This window comes from Trachurus japonicus, chromosome 8 (assembly GCF_045865225.1).
Source record: "Trachurus japonicus isolate A0001 chromosome 8, Traja_1.0".
Lineage (NCBI taxonomy): Eukaryota > Metazoa > Chordata > Actinopteri > Carangiformes > Carangidae > Trachurus > Trachurus japonicus.
Genome location: NC_140914.1, coordinates 13,213,435 through 13,226,628, shown reverse-complemented (window position 1 = coordinate 13,226,628; position 13,194 = coordinate 13,213,435). Strand labels below are relative to the sequence as shown.

The following is a 13,194-nucleotide window of genomic DNA, read 5'->3' as shown; positions in this document are numbered from 1 at the left end:
TGCGTATGTGTCAGAATCAGCAGTATGTGTGGATGTCTTGAGATGGCAGGTTGGATTAGACTGCTGACATGCTGTAAAACTTAAAATGCGATTAAGTCTTCTTTGTACGGCAGCACCTGTACTCCTGGATTTCCCTGTTGACCCGGCGGCCCGATCTCTCCAGCTGGACCCTGAGAACGAGAAACACTGGTAATCACACACACTCAGCACGACCTTTGTCGTAGGCTCATCATCACATGACTGGTTACCAGGTTCATTAGAAGGCCAGACTAATCCACTCCAGCTGATGTCTTTATGGCCGAGATCACTTTCAAAGAACAGTAGCTCACATACTCACTTTCACTGAAAACTATCTGAACATACTGTATATTATAGCAGAAGTCCTGGATCCCCTGTGCCATGGCATTGTTGGCCACACGGCAAGGATGAGCTGACATGATCACTCACCATGCAGCCAGTCATTATTAACTGTCATATATTTATTATTTGTGATCACACTATGTGCACACACACGTCACGTGAAACTGGTCCACCATGCAGTAAATCTCAGGAACCTCTGTATTATGGTCATCAGTGTTATATAGTGACATTTATGGGGTAATTTGTTAATAAAGGTGCCAGCACTGACCAGATTGCCCTTTTGCCCCTGTGCTCCATCAGTTCCTTGAATACCCTGAAAAATGCACAAAAAAACACCATGTTAGAAAACACTGGATGATCCGTCAAAGTTTGACTCAGTTCAATAGTTTCCCTGTTTATATTCAGTGGCATATTGATGATTCCGTGCACCTAGGAGGGGGCTTTTATAGAGTTGAAGAGACTGAATAGCTCTGATCTTGTAATCAAGGCGATGTTGACTTACCGGTTGGCCAGGTGGGCCAGGTGGCCCCCTTGGCCCAACAAGACCCCGAGTACCCTGGAGACAAAACACAGCAAATAGTCAGCAGCTAACCTGCATGCATGATGAGCCGTGATGAGCGTGGAATACTAAATCATACATCAGAAGTAGAGAGACAGAGAGAGAGTGAAACACAGACATGGATGGATAATATATTTTAGCGTGTGTGTCCATCCGTGTGTGTGTGTGTGTGTGTGTGTGCGCATCTGGTTTTGTATGTGCTAGCCACAGAGACTGTGCTAGGCTGTGCTTGCGCGAATGTGTTTGTGTGCTCTGTTTTTGTCAGCCTCCCTCTTTGTAGGCTGGCCAAGCCACCTGTTCCAAAGCCACATCTGTGATCTCCTGGGAAGTGATTGATATGGAAATATAATCATTCAGGCCAGGATTTTATCTCTTCCCTCTCCGAATCTCCCTTTTTCCTCTTCCCTGTCTCCATCTCTTTTATCTCATTCACCACCGACCAAATTTCTGTCTTCAGTTCGTCTCTTGCTCTCTCACTTTCCTCATCACTGCCTACTCCTCATCAAAACAACCAACACGCGTCTCTTCCTGTGTCTTTGTAGTTTAACACAGCTTCCTTAACGTGTCTTATGGCACTCTATTTCCCTGCGCTGGGTGATCCATTTGGTGGGACAGAGCCCTGCTGAGCTCCAACCTCACCAACTGGGAGAAAGATGGAGTGTGAGTCATAACCAATCATCCAGTGTGCTCTGAAAAGAACACACTGAAAAAAATGACAGGTTCTTCAGCGGTGCTCTTCAGATCTTCATGGTCTCTCACTGATCCAAAGTTACTTTTTGACAGAATGTGAATTCACTTGCATGCTCTGCCACTGTTTTGTTTTCAAAGCGAAGCCCTACGCCTTTTACTGGTGGCCTTTTCTCTGCTAATGTATGACTGAACACCCTGGCAGTGCTGCATTAATAAGGTTTGTCTGTACTGTTTTTTTGTAATTGTTGCATATTGTAAAATGTTGTTTCTATTGTAGAGCATTTCTATAAGTTCTCCTTTAAGATTTTGCCTAAAACCTCTGCTAAGGCTAAATCCTGTGATCCCCTACAACCCCCTCAGGGTTTACTGTGGAAATCACTTGTTCCTGTGAGTCTGCTCTACAAAAAATTGTGCATTTCTGAGAAGCCAAAGCAAAGACTTGAAAATGCAGCTTCTACATTAAGTCATTTTAATGTAAAGACACAATAACCATGGCATGTTTTAACATAGAGGTGTGCTGTGATGTGAGGGGAATATTATACTCTTCCAGGTGCAGTTACTCACAGGTTCGCCTGGCTGCCCTCTTGGCCCCACAGGTCCATCAGATCCCTAGAATAACAAAGAAGGAAACAGATTCAACACATAAATCTCATGCACCTCTCTGAGTCAACCCCAGGTGTGGATGAATTTATATCCCGCAGACATAATCTGTGAAAATGGCTCATTAAAGAAATTCACTGCCTGACAGATAAGGCTCAAATATCTTTGAACAAGGACTAATAGTCCGCTCTCTCAAACTTCACCCGCCTGCCTGTATGGATAGATACGATCTTGACAGAGCCTCTATCTTTCATATTTTCAATTCAATGTCAGGGTTGCACTGCCTGGTTTTAATTTCTTTAGCAAACCTTGATACTGAATGAACTCAGGCCAGCATAGCTGAATTAAAAATTCAGGAGTTTATGACTTCATTTCAGTGAAGCCCACTTTGATCTCCGATGCTTTACCATTTAAATGGTTTGTAGAATTGATTCGTTGATCTGGAAAGGATTTCCCTTTTAACCTTGCTTGATGGAAAAATGAAGCAAAACAAAGAACTGCTCTAGGCATTCGTTGTTACAAGTCGATTTTAGAAGGTACCCAGCACTCACCTTTTCTCCTGACTCTCCAACAGGCCCATGAGGACCAGGCTTTCCTCTGTCCCCCTACAAGATAAAAGCATTAGCTGCAAGCTTCAAGTTATTTAGGACTGTTCTGTTTATAGCAGAGCAGTTTTTAATGCACACCGTCATCACAGAAATCACAATAATCATCATGATCATAATATGCAAATAAACATCTGCTGTATGGTGTGTAACGTGCTCATGCGTGCCACTTTAGCCTGTTAGTGTCTGAAGGACTAAATAAATACAGTGACAATGTCAAGTTACCGAATCAAACTTACTCTGTGTCCCTTGTTTCCTGGGAGACCTGGCAGGCCGTCAAAGCCCCTGTCACCCTGAGAAGTAATAGAGAGGCATTAAACCCTGAAACACGCACACATACGATAATGTGTAAACATTAGCAGAATTGTAGTGAAAGTCTCCCCTGGCAGAGAGCCTCCCATCTGCTCCGAGTGTGTGTCAGCGAGAGGAAGCTTTCAGATTAGCTGTAGGTCTGCTAAAATGCTGCTTTGACTGATAAAGACTCTGCTGTTCTGTCAGACCGGCATCAGGGGAGCCTGATTTATTTACTAAGTTCTTCCTGCAGCTGTTAGGTATTGAGTTGCCTCATTGTCAATACATATAATAAGCTGAGGGCTGCTTGATACCTAAAGGCTTACACTTGCAAGTGGAGATAGTTTGTTATCGTGCAAAGCCTTGCTGCCCAGACATGTGTGATATTGCTGAGTTCATGGAAAAGAAAAACTGGATGCAAGGAAACTCAACACCAGTATTAGCTATATCTATACAGTATATATACAGAGAGAGAGAGAGTTACTAAATTGTCCAACAGCTTCCAATGTAGCTTTAAGACAAATAGTAAAACAAAATAGTACCCAAATATGCAGCAAAGATGATAATACTGTGTTGGTGTACAAAATCCGTGAGTTCTCTGTGCAGCTCGTTTAGATGAGATTATCACTACTGCATTGCAGTGCAGTGATAGCTCTAAAAAAGCTTACCTTAGTGCCAGTTTCACCTGGAGCTCCACGACCCCCGTCCACTCCTGCCCGCCCCTACGAGATGCACAATCCAGTTAAAACAGGATGTTGCTTTATATGTACAGCTGGCACAGTATGCCTTCAACGCAATGCATGCAGACATAGAGATTTTCAGTGTGGACACGTGCAATACTCAAGGTATCTCACCCTTTTTCCTGGCTTTCCATTAATTCCAGGAGGGCCTGGCAACCCACGTGGTCCCTGTGTGAGGGAGGAATAGAGTGGGACAAATGGGAGGAGGTGTAAATGGGGAAAGCACAAGGACAAGAGGAAATCAATAGTGTAACAAAGAAAAAGAGTGGTATAAAGGAAGTTAGTAGTGAGCTGGAAATAATGTTCGGACTTACAGAATGGCCACTGACTCCGCTGTCCCCTTTGAGCCCAGAGGGACCTGGAATGCCCTGCAAAAATAAAAACAAAAGGTCATTAAAGAATGCCATGGTGCGTGGGGGTGGGGTTGCTGGTGGACATTTCCATTCTTCACTTAATTTTGGCACCAAAGAAGAAAAAAACAAATGAACTAGGAGCAAATCTGCAACCCTACAGTACATAATTTTTTTTAATATATAAATGAGGGCAGATTCCACAAGAGAGTTTAACATACTGAGCATGCATAATGATGTGGGGTTAGAGTAGGGAGGGAGGAGAGCTTATGCCTGGTCAGCCAGAATGTGAAGCTGAGGTTAAAGGTTGCCGGAGCCCTTGAGGTATGATGCAAATTTGGTCAAGGACAGAGGAATGCCTTACCAGTGGGCCTGGTCGTCCTGTGAGACCCATTGGACCTGGAGGTCCCTTCATTGACAGCTGGAATAAAAGCACAACTAGATGGTTTATTTATGCTGCACATCATGGTTTGTTTTGGTGTTCTAATATGCAATGAAATGGCCATCGAAGAGCATGTAATGGGCATGTCACCTCTCACTATGTCATAATATGGCAACCAAGTGCAGGCTACTGTTACATGTACCTGAGCCTGTTGCAGAATAGCTTGTGCCTGCGCCTCCTGGGGAGACACCACTGGTCCCTTCTGGGAATCGCCTCCATACTGGAACTGGGGACAATGAGAAGGTGGAGTCAGTCCCCATTGCAGGATTTCCCAAATGTAAAGAAGTTCAATCACACAGCCCCCCCTTGTGGTTATGCCACTACACCACATTGGGAAAAGGCAAGCTGTGTGTATGTGTGTGTGTGTGTGTGTGTGTGTGTTTTAGGTCTTACTGGTAGCATCAACAAGGTTCCTGGAGGACCTGGAATCCCATCAACCCCGGCAAGACCTGGACGTCCTGGGGGACCCTGAGAAGAACAGACAGGTAAAGGGATAATGTCACATACATTATCCCTGTATGTGTTAGTGTGCAAGTATGTATGAGAGAGAGAGAAGGAAGGGAGGTGGGGGAGTCTAAATGGAGGGAAAAACATCCCTGTAATCTAATCACTGTAAAAACAACCTTTACTCTCTTTTTTCCCAGGGTGTGTCACATGCACACACACTACCTTATCTTGTTTTTATACACTGCAAATGACCATTTTAACATAATTGAATGTATTGAGTCATAAAGATAGCGTGAGTCAGATTACTAGGTCATCTAACAAGAATTGAAATTGGTGCTTTTATGCAACAAATGCCCATATTCCCACCCATTACACCACCTGAACCATTAAACAGTACTGTACTGCCGGAAGCCGTAACGTAGGTTGCTGCTGTATGACAGTGGTAAGAAAAAGGTAATTTAACACATAAAGACTAGTTGGTCAGGTTCATCCCACAGCCTGACAGTCAGCTGAAATGTTAAAGGAACATTTTTGGCTGTTGAATGAGTCAAAAAAAAAGATCACATTGAGTATTTGTTATTTGGTTATTTTTTGTTATATGCTTTCAGTTTAGTCTGCACTGAGATGTTGAATATTAAATGTCAATGACAGGAAACTGTGGGTGTTTTAAAACGTTTGACCAGTAGTCTCAAAAGTTAATATATACAGGATAGAAATCAGTCTTGTTTTTTTTTCTTTAGGAAAATGATTTACTCTTTAATGCAATGCCTAAATATTTGTAAGTGAACTGAATTTGTTCACCCAGTTCCCACTGTTGTGTCTCGTTTGATTTAATCTTTGGAAATAAATCAGGTTTGTTGGTTTGTTTTGTGGACTGAAACTAAACTATAAGTAGCTACTAGAAGCGTGTAAATTTTGCAAGCCATGGGGATCTGCATGGTAATCAACTGCCATCATCATCTCTGCAAAGCAAAATGATAAAGACCGTCAAGCTAGTGGGAAATGACAGAGCATCTGTCAGTGCGTGCATGTGAGAGCGTGTGTGTGTTGGAGCATGTTCCATTGTAATGAATCACTTATCCGAGCAATCAGACACACAAAATAAGAAAATCAGGTCAAACATGTGTGAGTCAACATCCGTCCCTAAAGGTCCAGCAGGTTCAGTTCCATTGAACCAGGACATTGTGATCCCATGGACTCGATTCAAACTGATCCACATCTCACGGGGTCAAACTGAGGTCAAACTACCCCAGTAGAATTTCAGTCATTCAGTCCACATCCGAAGCCACACTCACCAATTCACCGGGATCTCCCCTGGGTCCTGGAGGGCCTGTCGGTCCAGCTGGGCCAGTGAGCCCCTGTGAAGTACACATTTACAGCACTCAAACATCGAACAGCCTCACCAAACTGTTAGCTTTTCGATTAGACAATTGTCTTACGTGTCACTACTCTAACCCTGCAAAGGCTTGACAAGATTTCTTTATCTAGTTTGGGGTCAGAACTATTTTTCTTCTTTATAATAGTGTAATTTCATGTTTAAAATAATATAAACCCACCAAACAACAATATCATCAAAGTCTCATTTATCCTTGCAACAGATGTAGTGCATGGGTCTCTTTTGGACATAAAACCCTGTTTCCTTTCATAAGAGCACCACAGTTGCATCCTGATGGCTACAATCCAAAATTCTTGATATTATCTGGATGGACACATTATGCCACATCCTGTATCACTACGGAGACAATGACCATTATTTCCATTTTCTCCTGTTTTCAGGCAGAGAGCAGACTTACCTCTGGCCCTGGTAGACCTGGGGGTCCCGCAGCTAATGAATCCTGGAAAGATGCACAGGTAGAATGGAACGTACATCAGGTGAATATAAACCTATTCTCATGCTCATGACTAAGGCTAATAGATTATTCATGAAATGCCTCCAGGAGCTCACCGGTTCAATAATAGCTGGCTCTCCCTTCTGGCCTTTCTCTCCTCTGACGCTGCCCTGAGGTGGGGAAACGGATGAATATATGAGGATTGTTAGAAAGTCAGTTGACAAAGGCAATTGAAGTCATGACCACTTAGTTGATGAGCTCGTTATGAGGGTTACCTGTCCATCCCATGTCTCCGCTCTGTCTCGCTCTGCAAAGTCAAAGCCGTCAGTGTATGCTTCATACTCCTCATACTCTGTGTCATTCTTGTAATCTTCATATTGGACAAGCTATTAAAGGATGAAGAACTCCATTAGCGGAAGGTACTAAATGCTTGGGTAAGGACACTTCTTGTATTTGCATTTAACCTACCTCATATTCAGTCACATTTGGGCCCACGGTTACCGTGGAAACTGAGAGATCCTCATAGAGGTCTTTGTAAAGGTCATCTTCATACTCTTCCACCACTGGCTTCTTCACAGGCTTGTCCTCCTGGAAGCCACACACACACACACACACACACACACACACACATACACAGACACGTGGGTTTGAATATGTCACAGCAGAGATAGACCAGTGCAGACCGAGCAGTTCTCATTAGCACATGATGTCTTCAAGTGAGGGCACATTTTGCATGTTAGGGATGTTAGAAATACAGGTGGATTTCATTGCAATGTGTTGGGTTATCCAGAATACAGGTTGACAGGTGTGCAGTTAATTACAGCGCTAGAGTGTAATTAGCTGATGGACTACATCAGATTCATGTCGCAGCATGGCAGAGACTGCAACAGCTACAGAAACAGCATGAGCATGAAAAATTAGTTTACTTGGGAAATTAGCAAATAAAAATGAAGGAGACATACAGAAACATCCATTCTCTGTTGCTGTTTGAGTTTAGGATTGACTGAATTTAACAAAATATGTACAGTTGTGTACAGTTTATACATTTACAGTTTGTATGGAGTCTGAGCACAATATTCCCTGCAAGTCAGTATACATCAAAACATATGCTGTATGCATATCCCGCTTTTTTGGATAAGTAGAATGCATGTGCTAGTGCATGTTGTGGGGAGAAAAAAAAGGGGAAAAAAACACACACTGCCAGAAGGCTGAGTGAGATAACAAAATTTCTCATTTAAGATGCATTTTCCAAGTTTTCTGCTAGGGGATGAAGAGGAGGTGATGATTAGGATGGTGCTGGTTAGTGGTGGTGGTGGTGGAAAGCAACTGGAGAGAGAAGAGGTGCTCACTATTGTTAGGAGGTATTAGGGGAGTGATCGGTTAGAACTGCAAATGGTGGGAGAGGTGAGGTTGGAGGCAAACTTGTCTACCTCCTCAGTAACCACCGATTCTGGCACTGCGCTGGGTACCAAAGCGGATGCTTCGGTCGTGGAGTCAGGTTCATGTGTGGGCATCTCCACGAGGGTCTTGTCGAGGTCTTCAGCAGGAATGGCCGTTTCTTTGGTGGTCTTAATTTCTGGCAGCTCTGTGGTCAGAAAAGGTTCCTGGGACAGATACTCAGGCAGTTTTGTGGACACTCGGAGGAAGCCGTCCTCAAGCCCCTCTTCTTGATGCTTCTTCTTCCTGGATCCCTTCTTACCCTTGCCCTTGCCTTTGCGTTTGCCTTTTGAGCCCTTGTCTCTCTTCTTTTTGTTCTTTTTGCCTTTCCTGTCTTTTTTGGGGGCCTCCTCTGGTTCATCGGGCTGGTCACTTTGCATCAAGGCATCAGAGCCAAGTCGGGCATTCTTTTATGAAAAGGGAGGAACGCAAGATGAGGGCACAGACGGAGGATGGAGAAAAAAACAAACACTGCTGTAAATGAAAATACATTAAAAGAAATAGCCTGCAAGAAGAAAACAAGAAAGTGCACATAGGTCAATGTGACACCTGCTGTGGTTCCCACTTGTAAAAAACCTGAAGTAAATATGAAATGAGAAGGAACAAACAAATGTAAAGTTGCTTCCTCTCAGTCAAAGCAGAAGACATATTTGTTTGTGTGGTCAGGGGGTCACCCTGTCAATGATCCTATAGAGGTGCTAATGTCTTGCAAATTCTTGCTCTGGCCTGTGAGTAAATATGGGTTGTGTCATCCTTCACAGTGATGTCCATTACATGTCAATGATATGAATGGCCTCTGCCTGTAAAACGACGCTTAAAGCCCAGTCTGTGACATGATTTAAATCCACTTGTAAACAAGGTCTGTGAGTAAGGGAGGACGATGAGAAGTAGGTCAGTGGGGTGACAGATGTTGACGTGTTCTGGATTCAGAACCCATTGCTCAGCTGTAGCGCTACCAAAGCCAGCTGGATGACTATTGGAATGGCCTCACTCTACCATTAATGGGCCGCGCCTGGAGCATTGTCATTGCTGCAGAGCAAACCTGCAGAAGTGTGCACAGATTGTAGTCTATGCCTGGGACATATGTTGACAAAAATAGCCACATACAGCAGTTAACAATTCAGTGTTAAAGCTGTGTATTCCTTGAAGCATGCATCTCCTCCTCTCGTCTGCTTCTTTCCTCCGTATCTTTATCTTTCACACACCACCAAAGAAGTATACAATAATTCATATCCGTGATTGATTCTTTTTTTTATACATGCCTAGAGGAGGGGAAGAGCTATTATATCATGTTTGAGTTATAGGGTCTTGGAACTGTGTATGTGTGTGCGTGTGTGTGTGTGTGTGCTCCTTGCCAAGCAACACCTGAGCTTAAAATGCTGCACTGCTGGCCGTGTTTGAAAGAAGACACTCATACTTGCAAAACCCTCAGTACTTTGCTCCGTGTTCAGACCTTTTCTTGGCTGGAGCTGATGCCTGCTTGTAAATTATATGATCAAGAGTCTCCAGGACAAATAGCTCCATTGATAGGCGCTTATGTGGCTTTTACTGGTTGGCTGGGATGCAAGGGCTTCTTCAAGCTCACTTTAGCAGCCAAAAGGGCCTGACATAAGTGTGGAAATAGAAATACATCTTATCACAAAAACTTCAAATTATCTTCTACAGTACAAAACTATATAATACACAGTGAAACTGTAAATAAAAATGAATGTAGATATCCAGGCCTATGTTTTCAAATAGTAATACAAGCAGTTAACTGGGGTGATATTAAGGCTATGCCTCACATTAACTGTCAAAGGACAGCAGGAAGATCTGTGTGGGTTTTTCCAGCAGACATTTGTCTCCTGTTGGTGGCAGTGTACTAACCTCCTGCAGGTCCGGGATGTGGCTGCTGTAAGGCAAAGCAGAATCACAGTCTGGTATGTAGTTTACACAGTAGCTGGCAGCGGCCTGGGCGTCCTCCAGGATCAGTAGTTGTTGAATATCTCCCTGAAATAAACCGGGAAGCAGACAAAAAGGCAAACAAGTGTCATGTTATGAAGTCAGATGTACAGGAGGAGCAGAATAACCCCATTGGAGCAGTGACAGAAACATTCAGCAGCTGCTACAGCACAGTGAAGAGAGATTGTGCCAGGACAAAAAGGCGGAACAATGCGCTACAACACCACAGACAGTGTGAGAATGACAAAACTGGCTGCATACCGAGATGTAAAGCAAAGTGTAACACAGTGGCATGAGAAATGAAAAAAAACTGCTTCAATTGCTAGTGACTACTGCTTCTCTGTGTTCCATAACTCCAGGAGGGGCCTGGCTGCGTACACAAAACAGTCAAATAGCTCTCTCACCCCCCTGTCAGGACCTTTCACTTCCCATCCTGCCCCAGAGGCGTAGCCAGTGTGTTTATACAAACATGCACAGAGACAGCACTGCTGGACCCTGCAGCGCTGAGCCCAGAGCCTCTGTTGGCTTTGTGGCCTCAACATCATTCTAGTCTCCTGGCCACACTGTACCATAACATAATGCTTTATAGTGCTGAAAAAACAGGTCGATGAATTTTCACAAGATGTATTGCGGCACAAATGTCACAAAAAGTACAACTCAGAGCTTTATTAAAAATGTTTTTCTATTACATATCACAAAGAAAAAGTATTAATTATTGTTGAATATTATGAGTACAACAATTGTGGCCCAATTAACCTTTCGCCACTTGTCATTATTTTTTGGCATTTTATGGGTTCAGTGGTGAATAAAAAATACATCCAAAAGATGAACTGATAGTGGAGTAACTGTCTGCAACAGTGTTAATTCTCTGAAAGACACAAGACTGAGAAGAATTCAATATAAATGCAGGCAGCCCCATGGCACTGTGTTTGACAGGGTTTAGATTACATTAGGGATACGAATCTATGTAACTGACAGGCCACTGCAAACATATTACCGGTTGAAATGTTATCCAGGGACAGCTGGGCAGCCATTTGTGATGAATTAACTCAGATTAACTGCTCGATGTTGTGGTAATTAAAGTCTCATTGTAATCTCTTTAATTAGGCTTTAGCGGCCAGAGGTGAAATAAATCAAAACATATCGCTTCTCCGTTTCCCGCCACCAGATATACATCGTCTAATGCAGCTGAAATCATGCCTTATCAGCACTGCATGTCTACGCAAAGCCTGGATCACCATACGCAAAACTGTAACCCTCGGAACGACTGTTGAAACACTCACTTACACTTTAATACATCAAACATGAAAGGAGTTGTTATCCACTTATCCTCTTTTTTTTCTTCTTGCTCTGGCAAAAAGCCAGTGTCAAGCAAGGGAAATTATTGCACTCTAAGGTGAGGGAGAGAGAGTGAGAGAGAAAGGCAACAGGGAGTTAATCCAATCTAATCCAATCTCAATTTGAGATCAAAGGCAACACTTCTACGGAGAAGTTTTCCTGTTTTTCTTGCTTCGCAGGGGCTCTGCACTGAGTAAAGTGTTGCCCAAAATCATGTGTGCACTGCCATTCCCCATTTAGGATGAGGGCAAGGACATTTGAAGAGGACATGAGGATGTGCTGCAAAGGAAAACACCTCAGCTGAATCCACAAGTCTCTGATGACTCACAAACATCCTGCACGAGGTCACACATGGCTCAACTGGCAAAAGGTTCACTGCTGTTTCTCTTTGCTTTTCCCTCCCGCTGTCCGTCTTTTGTGCCAGCTAGCCAACACGCCCACTCCTCTACCGAAGTGCAGGCCTAATACAAGGCATCTTCCACTCATTTGCACAGCCCTAATCAAATTTTGATCTTTATGAAATATCTTGTGTGACTCACCAAACCCACGTGGGCGAAAGAGGAGCAACCGGATTTTCGCCACAAACAAGTAATGGAGCAGCTTGACGATGCTCCTCATTTGCTTAAAGTGCACCAGATGCTCAAAACTAACCAAAAACACATGAGCACCATCAGACCTAAGTCATTACCAGGGCAAAGTATGACTGAAACAGACCTTGACAGATTTGATGTGCGTCTCTGATTTGTTTGGTAAGTCGGTGGGGTTGCTGAACATTAAAATAAAGCTGCTCTTTAATGATATGCTTGACAAGTCGTGGTTTCAACAAGCTTGTAACAGCGGGCCAAAAACATTTATGATTTCCAGCGCTAATCGAGGCAGAGGGGATCTGAATTTCCTAACAAATAAACGCTGGGCTGGATCTTATCTAAGCAGTCACCGTGTTTGAGGCGCAGACGCGGGGCACACAGCAGCCGAGTAGGAGCACAACCAGACTTGTGGACAGTTTGATGTTTGCTTTGCAGCAAATGCAAGCAGAGTGTTGAGCTTGAACACCAAGCTCCTTTAGTCATTTGCAGGCAATCTGGAAGCAATAGAGACATTAGTGGCTGACCACGGTCCCCATGCTCCCACGCTGAGCTCCCACGCTGGGAGAACTGGGCCGGAACACCGGCCTCCTCCCCCAGAACCAGGGCCTGGGAACAGAGGCCCAGAGGTCAGCCTGTTTAAGTCTCTCCTCCCCTGGTACCGGCCTCATCCGAGGTGTGCAACACCGATGCTCAGACTTGTGGCAGTGAACATATACATGCCCGCGATGACACTCATATTTCACCATCACATGATTTGGATGAAAACTAAACAGATGAAAAATAATTTGACTCATTTGAGGGGTTTTTCACATGTTCCAACAAAAACAATAGTATCAAGGCTCAGCTCCAACACATTGACACATTGACCGCAAAAAGCACACATGCTCGGCAACCGGACAGATCTGCCCGAAGGGTATTAGTCATCACGGAGAATACTGTATCATCACCGTAACTCTTCACATAGGATGATGTATAAGG

General features: G+C 43.8%; 1 protein-coding gene across 1 annotated transcript in view; it reads right to left on the bottom strand.

Moving 5' to 3' along the window:
- Nucleotides 1-13,194, bottom strand: part of col5a3a (collagen, type V, alpha 3a) — a 46,571-nt gene that overhangs the window by 20,821 nt on the left and 12,556 nt on the right. Inside the window, exons 5-23 of the mRNA XM_085783949.1 lie at nucleotides 10,217-10,339; nucleotides 8,344-8,757; nucleotides 7,382-7,501; nucleotides 7,189-7,299; nucleotides 7,030-7,083; nucleotides 6,878-6,919; nucleotides 6,380-6,442; nucleotides 5,031-5,105; nucleotides 4,780-4,863; nucleotides 4,560-4,616; nucleotides 4,160-4,213; nucleotides 3,960-4,013; nucleotides 3,774-3,827; nucleotides 3,054-3,107; nucleotides 2,761-2,814; nucleotides 2,174-2,218; nucleotides 863-916; nucleotides 629-673; nucleotides 117-170 (exon numbers count right to left, since the gene is read on the bottom strand). Coding sequence (XP_085640075.1) covers nucleotides 117-170; nucleotides 629-673; nucleotides 863-916; nucleotides 2,174-2,218; nucleotides 2,761-2,814; nucleotides 3,054-3,107; nucleotides 3,774-3,827; nucleotides 3,960-4,013; nucleotides 4,160-4,213; nucleotides 4,560-4,616; nucleotides 4,780-4,863; nucleotides 5,031-5,105; nucleotides 6,380-6,442; nucleotides 6,878-6,919; nucleotides 7,030-7,083; nucleotides 7,189-7,299; nucleotides 7,382-7,501; nucleotides 8,344-8,757; nucleotides 10,217-10,339 — 1,611 coding nt within the window. The remainder of the gene's footprint in view (nucleotides 1-116; nucleotides 171-628; nucleotides 674-862; nucleotides 917-2,173; nucleotides 2,219-2,760; nucleotides 2,815-3,053; nucleotides 3,108-3,773; nucleotides 3,828-3,959; nucleotides 4,014-4,159; nucleotides 4,214-4,559; nucleotides 4,617-4,779; nucleotides 4,864-5,030; nucleotides 5,106-6,379; nucleotides 6,443-6,877; nucleotides 6,920-7,029; nucleotides 7,084-7,188; nucleotides 7,300-7,381; nucleotides 7,502-8,343; nucleotides 8,758-10,216; nucleotides 10,340-13,194) is intronic.